At 28.3% G+C, this 16,761-nt stretch overlaps 1 protein-coding gene across 4 annotated transcripts in view; it reads left to right on the forward strand.

The window, feature by feature from the left end:
- The window catches only part of LOC117179886 (GTPase-activating protein skywalker), a 55,881-nt gene that overhangs the window by 20,169 nt on the left and 18,951 nt on the right, over positions 1-16,761 (forward strand). For 2 of the 4 annotated variants that reach the window (XM_033372075.1, XM_033372073.1), the window contains exons 4-8: positions 656-780; positions 877-1,023; positions 4,256-4,390; positions 8,737-8,955; positions 12,170-12,199. In XM_033372075.1, the coding sequence (XP_033227966.1) occupies positions 656-780; positions 877-1,023; positions 4,256-4,390; positions 8,737-8,955; positions 12,170-12,199 (656 nt within the window). The remainder of the gene's footprint in view (positions 1-655; positions 781-876; positions 1,024-4,255; positions 4,391-8,736; positions 8,956-12,169; positions 12,200-16,761) is intronic. The other 2 variants (XM_033372072.1, XM_033372074.1) reach the window with 1 other exon arrangement.

The following is a 16,761-nucleotide window of genomic DNA, read 5'->3' on the forward strand; positions in this document are numbered from 1 at the left end:
AGAAAATTCAACAATTTGGTTGAAAATTTAACTGTTTGGTTAAAAATTAACATTTCTGTTGAAAATTTATAATCTTGGACGGAAAAATTCAACTGTTTTGTGAAAAAGTTGTCTTTTTGGCTTTGAAATTAAACAATTTTATATAAACTTCAACTCTTTTTTCAAAATTAACTTTTGTGTTGATAATTCATATATTGGGTTTGAAAATTCAACGATTTTTTTAAAAAATCCAACTGTTTGGTTAAAAATAAAATTTTTTCTTCAAAATTCACATTTTTGTTTTGAAAATTCGTCAGTATTTTTAAAAGTTCATCTGTTTGGTTTTAAATGTATCAATTAATTCCTTTGGTTTAAAATTCAACTATGTAGTTGAAAATTGATTTTTTCGGGTTCAACATTTATTTTGATAAAAAATTGGACTTTCTAAGGTTGAAAATTCAATTCCGCTGTTGAAAGTTCGTCTTTTTGGGTTGAAAATTTAACTGTTTTGTTGAAAATGCAATATATTTTGACTTGAAGGAATCTTAGGAATATGGTATCTAGATAAATTTGATTAAAATGAATTTATTCCCCTATTATCCCCCTAATTTCGTGAAAAATCACCCTATTTGCCCTATAAGGAATTTGTACAAGAAATGTAAAATTAATATTGCAGAAGAACAATGTTATCACTGCATGGCAAGTTTAGTAGCGGCAAAGGAGAAGATGTTTATTACACAAACGAAACTTCTGTACGAAGTCACCTGGAAAACCGTTGAGCAAATTACGAAGAAGCACGTGGTGAGCAAAATAAGCACTTGAAAATTAACCGATAAATTTTTCATCTTATTCAAAAAAAAGAAGTGAAGGTTCTACAGATTTTTTTTTCTTTTTAAGAAATCGGCAGCGGCGCACTTAACAAGGAATTGCTCAGGCTCGAGAGCAGAGAGAATTTACATGGACTGGACTTGGTGGATCTTGCAGTTGCTCCCTTTTCAACATCTAGTCAGAGTTATGGACTGTTTTCTCCACGAAGGCATCAAGGCGAGTAAAAAAAAAGTAGAAATCATGAAAATAAGTCAAGTAGCTTTAAAAGTAGATTTTTTTCTAAAGTAAAATCACGTTTCCAGTGCTTTGGGTCTTATAGTTTATAAATTATAATTTTATACACGTCCGTATAATATTTTTTACATTTTGTTTTTACTATTTTTAATGTAGTGTTTTGAAATTTGAATTCATTAGGAAGAAACATCCATAACTTCAAAATTATAATAATAGCTGTAAAAAAAGTTGTAACTACGTTCTGATAAAATACAAAAACAGGGTGGCTTCTGATCGGGAAAACCAGGAATTATCCTGAAATTGTTATCACCGGGAAAAGCCGGAAAGTGGTTTGGAAACCGGAAATTTTTCAGATTTGTTTTACTTTTGCTCTAAATATCGCCTCGCTCTTCAAACAAAAATGTGATTGGAATTTGCTCAGTTAAAATATTGAAGATATTTTTAAGTTATTTTTTCTTTAAAAAATGACTGTTCCTTTCATAATTTATATTTAAGAATGGCATAATAAAGCGAGAAAGGCCAAAAAATGACCGGGAAAACCCGGAAATTTTATTTCTACTTTATCTACAGTCGCATATTTTTCAGATTATCTCAGCTTATTTTAATTAAATCATAATTTATTATTGAATTTTTATTTATTTTAAAATTAAACTAGTTGTTTTGAAATTTATATCTATTGTGAAAAATTCGCCATTTTTTGTATAGAAAATTAATCTTTATGGTTGAAAATTTATCTTTTGGTATAATATTCAACTATTCAAGTTGAAGATTTATCATCTTCGTTGAAAATTCCTCAGTTTGGTTAAAAATCATTTGCTTCACTGAAATTTTGAATATCCATGTTTGTTAGAACATTGTGAAAAATTTGTTAGAAAATTTGTTAAAAAATTGGAAATCTTCATGTTCAAAAATTCTTCTTTTTGCTTTAAAATTCAAGTATCACAGTTAAATATTTATCATTTTAGTTGAAAAATCATCTTTTAGGTCGGAAATAAAATTTCTTGGTTGAAAGTTAAACCATTTTGTTAAAAATTAATTTCTTTGGTTGAAATATGAGCTTTTTGAATGAAAACTTTTTTTTCTTTTAATGAAAAAGAATTTGTTTGCCGAAAATTTAAGTTTTTCCTTAACAATTATTTTGTTTTTTAAACTGAAAATGTAAATGTTATTCCAGTTGAATATTCCATAGTTTTAGTTGAAAATTCTTCTGTTTTTTCACATTAATGTTTTGAACTTAAAATTTAATTATTTAGCTTTTGATTGACAATTTATCTTTCTTAGTACAAATTAATTTGCTGTTGTTAAGATTCAACTACTTCAGTTGAAGATTGATTGTTTTAGTTGAAAATTCATCAGTTAGGCTGAAAATTGAATTATTTGCTTGAAAATTCATTGTTTTTTTTTCGTTCAAAATTAATTCTTTTAAAGAAAATTTTAACTTCCATTTTTGATTAAAAATTTATATTTTTTAGTAGAAAATTAAAGTATTTATTTTAAAATTAATTAATTTTGTAATTTTTTGCTCTGTTGTGTCGTCCGCTGAATTGCCACCCTGAAACGCAATTATCTTCTAAAATATGATCGACAAATCGAGCCCTCTTCTTGCGGAACGTCACAGAAAATCATAATTATTTTTGGTTCGAAATTCATGTCTTTTGGTTGAAAATTCAACAGTTTTGTAAATAAATCATCTTTTTGGATTGAAAATGCATTTTTTGTAGTTGAAAATTACGTTTTTTAAATTAAAAACTCTACTATTATATTATGGTCAGAATTCCTCTCTATTGGTCGAAAATTTTATTATATTGTTAAAAATTGAAGTGTCTTGTACAGTAGTCATCTTCTTTGGTCAAAAATTCAACTTTTTTCTAAATACTCCTATTTTTGGATAGGCAATCCGTCCATTTGAATTGAAAATTCATTTTTTGGTTGAAAGTTAATTCTTTTTAATTGAAAAATCTACTATTATATTTTTGGTTCAGAATTCATCTCTTGGTTAAAATTGTTATTATTTTGTTGAAAATTCAACTAATTTTTTGAAGTAATTTTTTTAGTTGCAAATTCATCTTTTATGTTTGAAAGTTAATTATTTTTTATTGAAAAGTCAATTATTATATTTTTTGTCCATAATTAATCTGTTTTGGGTCAAAGTTCTATTATGTGCTGAAAAATTTCATTATTTTGTTGAGTATTCAACTGTTTTCTTAAATAGTCATCCTTTTGGTGAAAAATTCAACGTTTTTTTTAATATTCGTCTTTTTGGATAGAAAATGTATTACTTTTGATTGTAACTTCATCTTTTGGTAGAAGTCATTTTGTTTGGTTGAAAATTAATCTTTCATAGTTGAAAGTTCATTATTTGTGATTGAAAAGTCTGGAATACATCACTTTTGGTAAAAAAATTACTATTTGGTTGAAAAATAAATTATTTTGTTGAAAATTGTACTATTTTCTTAATAAGTCATATTTTTTGGCTTATAGTTCTTTCTTTTTATTTGAAAAGTCTACTATGAGTTCAGAATTCCTCTCGATTCGGGTCAAAATTTTACTATTTGATGAAAAATCTCATTATTATGGTGAAAATTCAACTATCTTTTTCAAACGTAATCTTTTTTGGTCAAAAATTCAACAGTTTTGTTAAATATTCCTATTTTTTTATAGAAAATTAAAAAATCATAAAAATTCATCTTTTGGCGAAAAGTGATCTTTTTTGGTTGGAATATTCATCTCTTATGGTTAAAAGTTATTTATTTTTTATTAAAAATTCTTCTATTTTATTGTTGGTCCAGAATTCATCTTTTTGTTTAAAAATTCTACTATTTGCTGAAAAATTGAATTATTGTGTTTAATATTCAACTATTTTCTTAAATATTCATCGTTTTTGGTCAAACATTTAACTTTTTTGTTGAAAATTCGTCTTCTTAAGTAGAAAATTCATCATTTTGGATTGAAAACTCATTCTTTTGTAGAAATATATATATATATTTTTTTAAACTTCATCTTTCTTGGTCAAAAGTTCAACTGCGTTCTAAAAGATTGGTCTTTTTGACTTGAAAATTTAATTTGTTGGTTGAAAATGCTTAATATATTAGTTCAACATAATTCAAGAGCATTACAAAATCTTGAATTTTATTCATTACATATTTCTCCTCAAGAAGATGAACTGACATAACATGTTAAGGGCCAATAATATATTTTTTCTCTTTTGTTTCAGGTCTTCTATAGGGTAGCTATGGCTATAATATTATTATTTTATAAGCACTCTAATTCGCAAAGTTCGGAATGGATGACTGAAATCACCAAAAATGGAGTGGATGCGGCCCTTTCCAAATTTTGCAGACAGATACCGGTAATTATGACAAAATTCTAGAATTTTAAAACATCCTTTTATTCTATAATGGTTTATTTAATTAATTAGCAAAGTGTCTACCTGATCGGAAAACTGGCAAAAAGCCGGGAAATGACAGGCGATTTGATTCAGTGACCAGGATTTTACATTCGGTTGTACTAAAATTAATAAATAATTGAAGTTTCTAAGAGATTACTGTAATTCTGAATTTGAAAAATAAAATTTTCGAAAAGAATTATTATAATCCTGATTTTCACTAGGGCATTTTTGAAAGGAAGAATTTTCAGTACAAGAAATTTTCCTAATATTTATAATCCTGACTTGGAACAGTGAATTTTCTAAAAGAATTACAATTTTTGCTCGAAACGGAGAATTTTTTAAAAGGATTATGATTCTTGTTTGGAACACGGGAATTTTTGAGGGCGGGAAATGACCGGAAATTTTTACGTTGACCGAGAGTTTTGCTTCATTTTCAATTAAAAAATCTTAAATTTTTAAAAATAATGATTAGTTAGTTTGATAATTAAACGGTGTTCTACAAAATTCGTTAAAAGATTCGACTGTTCGGTGGAAATTTTTGGTTTGTTTAATTTAATTTTTAATTTTTGAAAATGGTATTTTTTGTTAAAAATTCGCCTTTACAGTTTATATTTCAACTCTTCTAAACAAAATCGTAATATCGGTTTAAAAATGCAACCGTTTGTAGTTGAAGTTAAATCTTTTATTTTGTTTAAAAATTGCCCCTTCTTATTTGAAAATTATTATGATTTTTGTTTGTAAATGTACGTTTTCAGGTTGGTAATTAAACTAACCCTATTTCTAGTTGAAATCTTAGGAATTTAAAGTATTTCATATTGAATTCAGCATGATACCTATATATCAATTTTATTTTCAAGAATTTATTTTCCTGTTTTCTTAAAAATTATGCTATTTCCTATGTTTTGAGAGCATTTTTGGCTGGAAGTCTGTTCTTGCAAAAAACAGTTTGAAACGTATGATCGAGATTTTTTTTTTAATTGGCAATTTTTTCGTCGATAAAAGTGGCCCTTAGAATGAAATCTATTGAGATGAGAAGGTTTCCATGAGATAACTGGTTTATTATTAACAGATTGAATTACACATTTTTAGTGTTTTAGCGTTGATAACTTCAAATAAAGAAATTTACAGCTTTAAGTGTTTGCGCTTTGTAATTTCAAAACGAAGTATAATGGGCGATTTTACCACTCACTAGAGTGCGCGATCTGCTCGGGTCTGGGTTCTGCGAAAATTTAAATTAAATATATGAAAAATAGCTTTTATTATACAAATTATTAATAAAAGTTTATTCTTCTTTCGTAAAATAGACAGTCTTTTAAGTAGGGTCAGTTTTTCTTGCATAGTTCTTTTGCAAACGTAAAATTATTATTTACAGAAAGAACGTTTCAAAGTACATATTTTTTCAAAAGTTTTCTATTTTTCATAACAAAAATAAAGACAACCACATATTCAAAAAAAAAAAAAAAAAAAAAAAAAACAGTTTCAGAGAAACATCCTCTTTTTTTGTTGTTGCATTCAATTGTTTTTTATTACAATTTTATCTGTTGAACTTTATTCTCTTCGCTTGCAAAATTTAACTATTTTGCTGAAAATTGGTCTTTTATTTATTTTTGTTTTATTTTTTTGTTAAAATTTGATCTTTTTTATTTGAAAAATTACATTCTTTAAAATAAACCATTTTGATGAAAATCAGTTGTTTTCGTTAAAAATTGATCAACTGAAAAGAGTGACGCCAAAATAGGCTGGTTTTTCGCCTATTTTTTGGACCTCGCTAGCGACCTGGTGAAAAAATATAAACATATGTTACATGTATTAAATTACTCGTCATTAAAAACCAATGTGAGTATCGCATTTTTTTTTATAAATTTCAAAAAATTACCCCTATTTAGGGGTTGAGAAGACCCCAAAAAATTAAAAAATAGGAAATACCACTAATTATAAAATAATTTTTCATTGTATTTTTTCTATAAAATAAACCTTATAAAAGTAAAATCACGTATTTTTTTCATTGATAAGAATTTGATGTAAAAAATTATTGTATAATTAGTGGCATTTTATATTTTGTAAATTTTCTGGGGTTCTTCTCAACCTCTAAAGAGGGATAATTTTTTTAAATGTTTGAGAAATAAAAAGCGATGCTCATTTTTATTTTCAATGACGAATAATTTGAAACCTGTAACATATTTTTATATTTTTTCTCCAGGTCGAAACCAGTTGAAACTTAATATATTATTTTTTGGACTGAAAATTAAACAATTTAATTTTTAATCAAATTTTTGTTATAATTAATTTTTCAACTTCAAAGTTAAGTATTTTATTTAAAATTCGCTTTTTTTGTTTAAATTCAACTGTATTTTATATAATATTACGAACTTTTCATATAGGAATATCAACTATTCAGTTTTTTTTTGAGAATTCAAATTTTTTTAGTAGAAATTATACTACTTTTTTAAAAAGTAATTTTTGCTGTTGTTGAAGATTAATTATTTTAGTTGAAAATTAATTTCTATGACTTAAATTCAACTATTCTGTTGAAAAATTCACCTTTTTTTTGTTGAAATTTTTTTATTTTTTAGTTAAGAATTCGCTTTTTCTATTGCATACTGAAATATATTGTTGAAAATTCATTTTTTTATTTAAAAATTTAACTATTCCCTTTTTGTTTAATTTTTTAAATTTAACAATTGTCTTGGAAATTCGTTTTCTTTTAATGGAAAATTTACCCTTTTTAATTAGAACTTTAAATATTTAGTTGAAAATGTATGTATTTTGTTGAAAATTTGTATTTCTAGTACAAGATTAATCTTCTCTTTTGAAAAACTCATCATTTTGGTTGAAAATTGAACTATTTCATTTTTGGTTGGAAATTGAACTGTTTCATTTTTAGTCGGAATTCATGTTTATTCGTTAAAAATTCGACTCTTTCTGTGAAAATATAAAGAATATTATCAAAAAAGGTATTTTCAATTTTTTCAGTAGACAATAATGTTGTGGAGAAAACTCAACTACGCAAGAAAAAATGACCTGTAATTAAAATATTAAATTTTTTTTCTTCAAACTGAATGACGTACTCTTTTAATTTATTTTACATATTAACTATAAACTTTTATTAATATTTTGTATAAAAAAGCTATTGTACATTTAATAAATTAAAATTTTCCCAGAACTCGGACCCAAAAAGATCGCGCTCTCTGGTCTTTGGTATACTGTCCCATTACCCGACGAGGAAAATGAGAAATATAATGGGAGAAAACCGGAAATTTAACCCTTACTTGACAAACTTCCGCTGTATGACGTACTTGACACACTGGGGTTTTTTGTACCCCAGCCGAAAAACTGTTATAAAAACTTAACGGTTGTATATTTTTACATGCCAATTTTTTCATAGTTTCTTTGGATATCACTTTTCACATGAATATTGGTCTCATAAAAAAAATTAATTTAAGTATACCAAAAAAACTATAAATATAAAGTGGGTAAAATTGCGTTTTTTGTGAAAAAAATCACAACTCCAGTTCTGATAAAAATCGCTAAAAGCTTAAGTGAGTTTGCTTGAGATGTTGTACTATAAGAAAAAAAAACAATGTTAATGGTCCTTCCAAAAAAGGTATTTATCTTGGAAATTGAATGGAGGAATTTAGCGGAAAAAAACATTTTTTTATTTCAATGGAAAAACATGAAATCTCTATTTCTATTGGCTAAAATTTTATACATTTGATCTGAAAATTATAAAAAAAAAACATTGAAGCCGGCAAATGAACAATTAGAATGATACCAATCTTCAGTTTCCTACGCAATCTTCGCAGATGCACAACTGCTTCATCCATTTTGTAATCTTGGAGCAGCTCATCGTATATGCGTCGAGAGCGTAAATTATAAGCCATCTAAAATGTCAAATACCATATTAGACATTGTAAAAAAAATACAGCATGAAATTAGGTATCATACTTACTGTTTTGTTCACTTAGATTTAAATTCACCGAAAAAAAACAGCAGCCCCAAGTTAATATGTTCAACCTTACTGGACACACCTGGGTACAAGCAACCCCAGCCGATTTTATACCAGCACTGAGAACGTACTGGCGTTCTAAATGTGACGCCAACAGCTGTAGGGCGTAGTAGTACTCTTCAACTAATGCCAGGTGGCGTTGTATACCCGATTATATCGAGTTTGAGTACACAAAATTAACTTGGAAATATGCTGGGGTGTCCTGTACCCAAGTGTGTCAAGCGAGGGTTAAAATCATCCGTCTGGTAGACACTCTAGTTAAAATAGTTGACTAGAAATTGATAAGTTACTTTAATTTCAGGTGACCCCAGCAAAATTTCTGCGCACTGCATTTGGAATTCGAGGACTGAGCTCGGCGTACATATCAAGAGTATTTTTACGTACAGAAATGGCTTTAAGAAGTCGAAACGTACTGACCGGATCGAGATCTTTGGCTAGATCACGATCCACCGACAATCTACCGACGAGTCAGTCGCAAGTCAATATTCAAATGATGTCACACACCCTCACCATAAGAGAGGTGAGTAGAAACTAAATTTTCGAATAAATATTTAATATTTTGTCTATTTAATAAAATGAATACCACTTTTATAGAAGACTCTTGGAAGTTTCCAAGCTTAAAGGGATATACGTTTTGCTTTTTTTCTATCTTATAAAATTCTTAACATGTTTTTAAAACTTTACTTATATCATATATTTAAAAAAAAATCGATAATCTAATCATTTTGTTTTTCTCTTTAATTCTTACACTTGAATATCTGCGTATATCATAGACGAATTTGTGACTAATAACACGGTGTAGGGTCAAAAGTGCATTGTATGCGTTTTAGTGTTTTTAGAATTCATGTGTGCCAAGTGTGGAAAATTTGAAGATAGAGTCAAAATATTGAGTGCAGTCGAAAATTGTCGCTGCAAGATATTTGATCTGAAAATAGTGGGCAAATTGTCTCTAAATGCATGCATAGTATTAGTACTATTCTTATTTATTTGACAACTAACAGAGTGATACTAGAAGAAAAAAATTTCGAAGGCATGCTAAAAGTTGATATCTAACTTAACTGGCTTTTATTTTTTAGAAAAAATCTGGCTTTGAACAAGTGATTGGGGATCCAGGCAAAAAATTAAATTCTTGCGAATTATGAATTTCGAATTTAATGTTGGATCCCTCGATTGATTAAAGGCACTGTAAATTTGGCGAATAGAACATGAAACAGGGTGGCCGCAGGTCAGGGTAAAACCTAGAAATTAGGGAAAAGTCAGGGATTAAAAAAAAAAATTTCAACAGTCAGAGAATTTCTGTGTGAACCACTTTAATAATCAGGGCTGCCACACAGTCACTTTTATTCCATTTTAAAAATATAAAGGTAGCTTTTCTTTCAATAAATTAACACATAGAATTCAGGTTCATACCTAATTCTGAAAAAAGATGCTAAGATCTTAAGGATTCCTAATTTTTTTAACGAATTTCAATAATTTGAAGGTATTTCAAAGATTTTAGGATATTATTTAAAATTCCAATGAATATTCAAGAACTTTAGAAAGTGTTAAGGGATTTAAAAGTATTTGAAAGAATTTGAAATATTTTAATGTATTTTAAAATATTTCATGGAATTTTAATAGCTTTCAATTATTTGAAGGGATTTCAAATGATTTTAAAGAATTGAGGTTATTTTTGAAAATTGCAAGGAATTTTCAAGTGTGTTAAATAGTTTTTAGGGATTTCAAAAGATTTTCAAGGATTTTTAAAGGTTGTAATATATTGTAAAAAATTTCAAGGGATTTTATAAGACTTATGAGGATTTCAATGATCTTAAATAATTTCAATAGATTTGAAATATTTTTAGGTATTTTAAAATCTTCCGAAGAATTTCAATAATTTGAAGGCATATCGAAGGACTTTAGGGTATTTTAAAAGATTCCAAGGCATTTTCAAAAGTTTTGAGTGATTTTAAGGTATTAATAGAAAAAAATCATGGGATTTTAAAGAATTTACTAGAATTTTGACAGACATGGAACCATTTTATAGAATATAGAAGGTTTTAGTATGTTTTAAAATATTTCTGAGGATTTAAATGATATTGAAGCATTTGAATTATTTTAATGAATAAAAAATATGTAATTTCACGGGATTTTATCATATTTTACTGGATTTCAATGGATTTATTGAGAAGAATTTATTTCATAGAATTTTGAAGGTTTTAAAGCATTTAAAAACAACGAGGACTTTTCAAATACTTTAAAAAATGGCAAGGGATTTTAAAAGATTTGAAAGAATTTTAAATATTTTAGTGTATTTTAAAATATTCAAAAAAATTTTCAAAAGGCTTGAAAAATTTAAGGGGTTATTCAAATATTCCAAGTAATTTTCAATTGATTTCAATAATTTGAAAAGATTTAAAAGATCTTTAAAGATTTTAGAGTATTTTTAAAAATGCCAATATTTTTAAAGAGCTTTAGAGTTTTGGCTGGATTTTAAGGGATTTGAAACACTTTAGGATATTTCAAAGATTTCAAGGAATTTAGAATATAGTTAAATCATTTTAAGAGATTCCAAAGGTTTTTAAAACTTAAGGGCGTTTTAAAAACTTTTCAAGAGCTTAAAATAGTTTCAAAGGATACCGAAAGATTTTAAAGGATTTGAAAGATAGGTGATTTAAAAAAAATGTTAAGGAATTTCAAAGGGTTTAAAACATTACAAGATATTTCAAAAGATTGAAAAATTTTTAAGCGATTACCAAGGATTTCAGTGATTTAAAAAGATTTTAAAATTTTGTCATGCCTTTGTAAAAAAATTTTGAGAGTGTTGGAAGATATGGAATGATTTTTATGGACCTGCAAGATTTTGAAACATTTAAAAAAGTGCTAAGGGTTTTTATAAGATTGTTAAGGATTTCAGTGATGTTTAAAGCGCTCAAGTCTCAACTATTTTAATCAATTTTTCAGGACTTCAGGAAATATCAAATTTTATAGAATTTCACTGTATTTTATAATGTTTGATTTATTTCAAAGAATTTATTATCACTTACATGATGTGAGATATTTTGTAGGGTTTCAAAGATTTGAAAATATTTTCAGAAATTTTTTGCAATTTATTTGAATTCACTTGAAATTCTTCTAATTTTACTCAATTTTAGTCAATTCAATGGATATTTGAGATGTTTTTTAGAATACCTAGAATTTGTAGGCATTCCATCAAAATATTTTGAATTCCTTTATATTTTCTAAACTTATTTCAAATTTGTATGAATTTCCTCGAATTCTTCTTAGTTTCCTTAAGTTTCTCTAAATTCACTCTAATTTTACTGAAATCAATGGAATTTGTTTTAATTCATTGGAACTCTTTTGAATTTTAAGTGAATTGTTATGAACTTTTATCAATTTATCCTAAATTGGTTCAAATAAACATAGAATCATTCTGAAATCCATTGAATTTTTTTGAATTTTTCCAAGTAAATGAGACTGTGGCAGTCTTGAGAATAATACATTAAAAATATACAATTTGAAATTAATACTTGTTTTATTCCGTCTGTAAAAGATTCTATATTGAAAATGTTAAATAATTAGAATGATGGTCTTTAAAGCGTATCGGTTAGGGCCAATGAAAAATGAGTGAGGTAATTTTGAAAATGAAGTTTTTCGGCCACCCTGAAAAAAGAAAGCTTTGAACTTGGTTTTTAGCTAAAAGCAGAAACCGATGTGCCCATAATGTTTTCAATGATTCACTTTGTTTTCAGAAAGAATGTGAAGACACGTACAAAGACAGGGTATTGTATGATTATATTTTTGGAAGATGTGCCGTTCGTTTCATGTGCTACCCTCTCTCCCTGAACTTTTACTCAGTACCACTCACATATATTCATTAATTCATTGATTCATTCATTCATCTTTATGACATACACGTCAGCTTTTTTGCTGTTACCATGATTGTATTCATGTGCAATTGCCACCATTTTTTCCGAGTGACTTAATGAACTGATTTGCAGTGTTTGAGGAGCATATTAATAGAGCAAGCACAGAAAAAAGGACGCTGCTAGCTTTCAATGTCAGTTTTGCGTTTTCATCTAATCGTCAAAACCGACGCGACGGTGTTGTTCTTAACGAAATCCAATCACTACTGCGACAGGTTTATTTCGTAACTTGTGCTACTCAACAATCTCTATTTCTTAACGAATGAATAACACAGGCGGACAAAATTTCCATCACGAAAGATTTTGATGTCCTAAAAACGAATCCGTTATCATTTTGCAATATCTTCTTAAAAAATTAGTCGAAGCGTCTACAAAAAAGGATTTTTTAGTCTATCAAGACGCTAAATAAGGTCTTCAAATCTCTCCCTCTCATACTTTTCCTCCCCTCACTTCACCCCTCGTCACCTGCCACAATCTCTTTATCATATGCTTCCTCCCTCTCTCGCTTCTACATCTTTCACTTTCCTTTCCCTACCTCGTTTCCCCAACTAATTTTCCTCCCAGATTTACCCTTACTTTCCTTACCAACCTCCTCTCATTTTCCGTTGCCTCGCTTCTTCTCATTTTCTTTACCACCAAAAATTTCCTCTACTTACTCCCACTTCACTTCCCCTACTCCTACTTATTTCCCCTACTTCCTATCACCGCATAGCCATTCACTTCTTCTATTCCTTCTCCTATTACTTGTCCTACTGCCCCTTCCCATATTTCGCCTACTATCTCACCCCTCATTTTCCCTTACTTCCACTGCTTTTCCTCCCAAGATTTCCCTTCTCTTCTCCTACCGCCCTCTACTCACTTCCTCTGCTTTCCGTTCCCTCGTTTTTTCTCATTTTCTCTATTTTTCCCCTAATCTATCTTTTCCCCTACTTACCCTTCTTTCACTTTCCCGACTACCCCCTCACTTCCACTACTTCTCCTTATTTTTCCTCACTTCCATTCTCTCACTTTTCCTACTTCACCTACTCTTCCTCTTTCCCCTACTACTCCTCCAATCATTCCTCTCACTTCCATTACTTACTCGCATTGCATTGCCCCTCACTTCTCGAAAATCCTCTACTTTCACTTGGTCTAACCCCTTTTCCTTCACTGTCCCTATCTCCTCTTCCCTTATTTATTTACTTCCCCTACTTCCACTTCCCTCATTTTCTCTCACTTTCCCTACTAACCCTTTCATCACTCTCTCTAGTTGCCCTTCCCTTACTTACCCTACTTACCCTCCCTTCGTTTTCCTCACTTTATTTACTTCCCCTACTCTTATTTCTCCTGACGTTCCTTACTTTTCCTCCTAATTTCTTCTCACTTCACTTACCTCCCCTTCCCTTATTTCCCCTACTCATCCTACTTTCCCTCCCGTATTTCCTGCCGCATTGTCTCCCCTTCCCTATTTAAGATACAAAATGTTAACGCTCATGTGTTTAACATTAAAAGATCTTAGGAAATCATTGATAAACAGTTGGTGTCATACTTCACTTTTTAGTAACATCTTAAATATAAGGTCACTAATAGTCACTTTTGAACATAAAAAGATCACTTTGGATTCTTGTAAATTGGCCCAGAATTCCTTGAAATTCACCTGAAGACTGTTAACTTCACCTTTAATTCCTTCCATTTATCTAGATTAATTGAATTTTTTTAGTTTCAAATAACTTTGTTCTGTTGACTTGAATTATTTTTAATTGATCTTTATTTCGTATGATTTTTGTTGAGATCTCTTGAATTTCTTTGGATTCTTTTATGTTACTCCAGATTTTTTCTGAAATCAATGGAATATTTTGGACTATCGAATTTTTTTCCCCCCTGAATACTTCTAAATTGAAAATTATATCATTTTGAAATAATTTAAAATTATAAATATCAAAAATCTAGAATTTTTTAACTAATCGTATAAAATTAAACATTTGTTAAATGAGAAGTTAAATTATTTTATTATTGAAATCCATAATTGTTAAATTGTATTTTATACATAAAAATAAAAAACATTTCTCTTTCAAATTAAAAATGCAACAAAATGTTTAAAATTGTTTTGTTTTGAATATTTAATTTATAATTACTAATTTTAAATAAACAGTAAAATATTTATAAATTGAAAAATTTCCTTTTTTTATTCACAATAAATTAAAAATATAGAATTTTAGACTGAAACAATATTTTAATGTAAGATTTGAAATTGAATCAAAGCGTTTAATTATTAATATGTTGATTTCAAATTCTTTAACAATTAAAAATAGTTTATAAAGCTTCAATCGGATGTTTAAATTTGTTTAACTACTAAGGCTTTCGAATTGACAGAGTAAAATTTTCAAAGTTAAAATCTATAAACTGCTTAATTTTTAACCTATTCAGAAGACCTATAAATATAAAATTTTAAAACTTTAAAGATTTTAGAATTGTGGTGTATAGGAAAAATTTGGACGACGGATTCATTTTTAGGACATCAGAGTCCAATCTTTGGATACAAAACAAAGTTAATTTTTTTCTGCCTGTGTAATTAAATCCACCATTTCAGACTTTGTTTCAATCTCTCACTCTTCCGCATTTTATATGTTCTACATTGATAAAAAAAAGTCCGATATTTTTTAAACAACTTTTAAGTTGACTTTTTCTTTCCCCGTGGTAAGTACATTTTTCTTGTTGCTGTCCTAACTTTTAGAAAATGTTGTTGTTCTTGCGCAGGGTGATATATTTTTATGATCTTTTAACGGGGGAACAAAATTTGAGATGGTGAGTGAAATGAGAAAGACGCATCAATTTTTGGGAGAATCGAGGGTAGACTAATTTTCAGATGAAACTTGGTGTTTTTGTCCATTCATTGAATAAAACACGCACGTCTATGTTTGTTAGTGTTCAAAGTATATCGATATGCAATTTAGATTGTACTTTCATTTTAATTATGGTGATAGGGGAACGAAAGATTTTGATTAATGAATCAGAATATTAATTATGGTTTATCTTTAGGTTTGAAATTTTTTTAGGTTTTCTTACGTTGCAGTAATAGATGATGCAAATGAAGAAATTAAACGCAGTAAATTCATTCTTTAACCAACAATTTTTTCATATCTTATATGTTAAAGAATATATTTTTTTATATAAGAATCTTGTAAATTGAAAAAAAAACATTTACTTTTCTCCAAATTCTATATATCATTTCTGTTATTCGAAAAATGGTTGATATGTTTATATGTTTCTTTAAAGTTCTACATTGATTATCAGGGCCTAAAATGTTTCAAATTAGAGACTATACATGTTTTGTATGTCGACTTCTTTCCCACTTACAAGGCGATGCCAAAAAAGAATTTTTTAAATGCATTGAGAAAAATCTTCACATACCAAAATGCTCTATAAACAGAAGGGATAACGAGATTTAAAAAAATAGGGGAATACATTCATTTAAATAAAATTAATGTGGGTTTCAATGAAGAATTTGTTGCGAAAAAATACAAATCAATCGATTATTTTTTCCTGGGTTGAAAACTTGAAACTTTGCTTAGAAAGTAAAGTTTCCCCTGAACACTTTGAATTCGCACGACGCAATTTTAAATCCGGACAACCCAATGTGTTTCGGACTATGCAACATTTTAGGTCCTGTTGGTTATATAAAAAATTGAAAAATTTGCTTAGGAAATAAAGTGAATTTTCCACTGCACACATTTTGATTTCGGACTAAACACTTTTAAATCCGGACTGCACAATTTGTGTTTGATTACACAACATTTTAGGCCCTGTTATTTATCCAGGAAAAGAGAATCGGTTTTGAATGGAAATTAATTTCAATCGGAAAATTTAAGAATGCCGATTCACATAATTTTAATCAACCTCCAACAATACAGGCAAATACAGAGTATTAAAAGAAAGAAAAAGCTTTAAAATCCTTGACTTTAAAAGGCGGTAACGCCGTCCAGAATATAGATGAAAGCACTTTGTTTAACTCTTAGAAAGCTGTGTTAGAAATTCCGCGTCAAATTGGCCCTAGTTGAAATAATTTGTCCTTTTAGGCGTTAAATAATCACTTGAAAAAGACAAAAAGAAAATTCCCATCTCATTTTTTAAGCAAATTTTGTATTCAAATTCAACTCTTGGCAGTAGCTAAGAACACGAATTTATGCAACTGATATTTTGTGAAAGTGATCTTTAGGATTTTATCTTTCATTTGGGCTATTAAACACTGAAAAATCTTTACAAGTTCATGAAATAATAATTTTGTATGCAAGCATGCAAATAAGTTTTCCCACGGTTAAAAAAATTTTTTATGCTTTCAAAGTCACGGCTAATTTTTAGTGGATCACCCAGGTACTAGGCAGTCTGATAAGTCCCTGAAAAATGAAACACAGAGACGTTTTTTTGGCCAAAGTCGGTTT

The sequence above is a fragment of the Belonocnema kinseyi genome, chromosome 9, assembly GCF_010883055.1.
Source record: "Belonocnema kinseyi isolate 2016_QV_RU_SX_M_011 chromosome 9, B_treatae_v1, whole genome shotgun sequence".
Taxonomy (NCBI): domain Eukaryota; kingdom Metazoa; phylum Arthropoda; class Insecta; order Hymenoptera; family Cynipidae; genus Belonocnema; species Belonocnema kinseyi.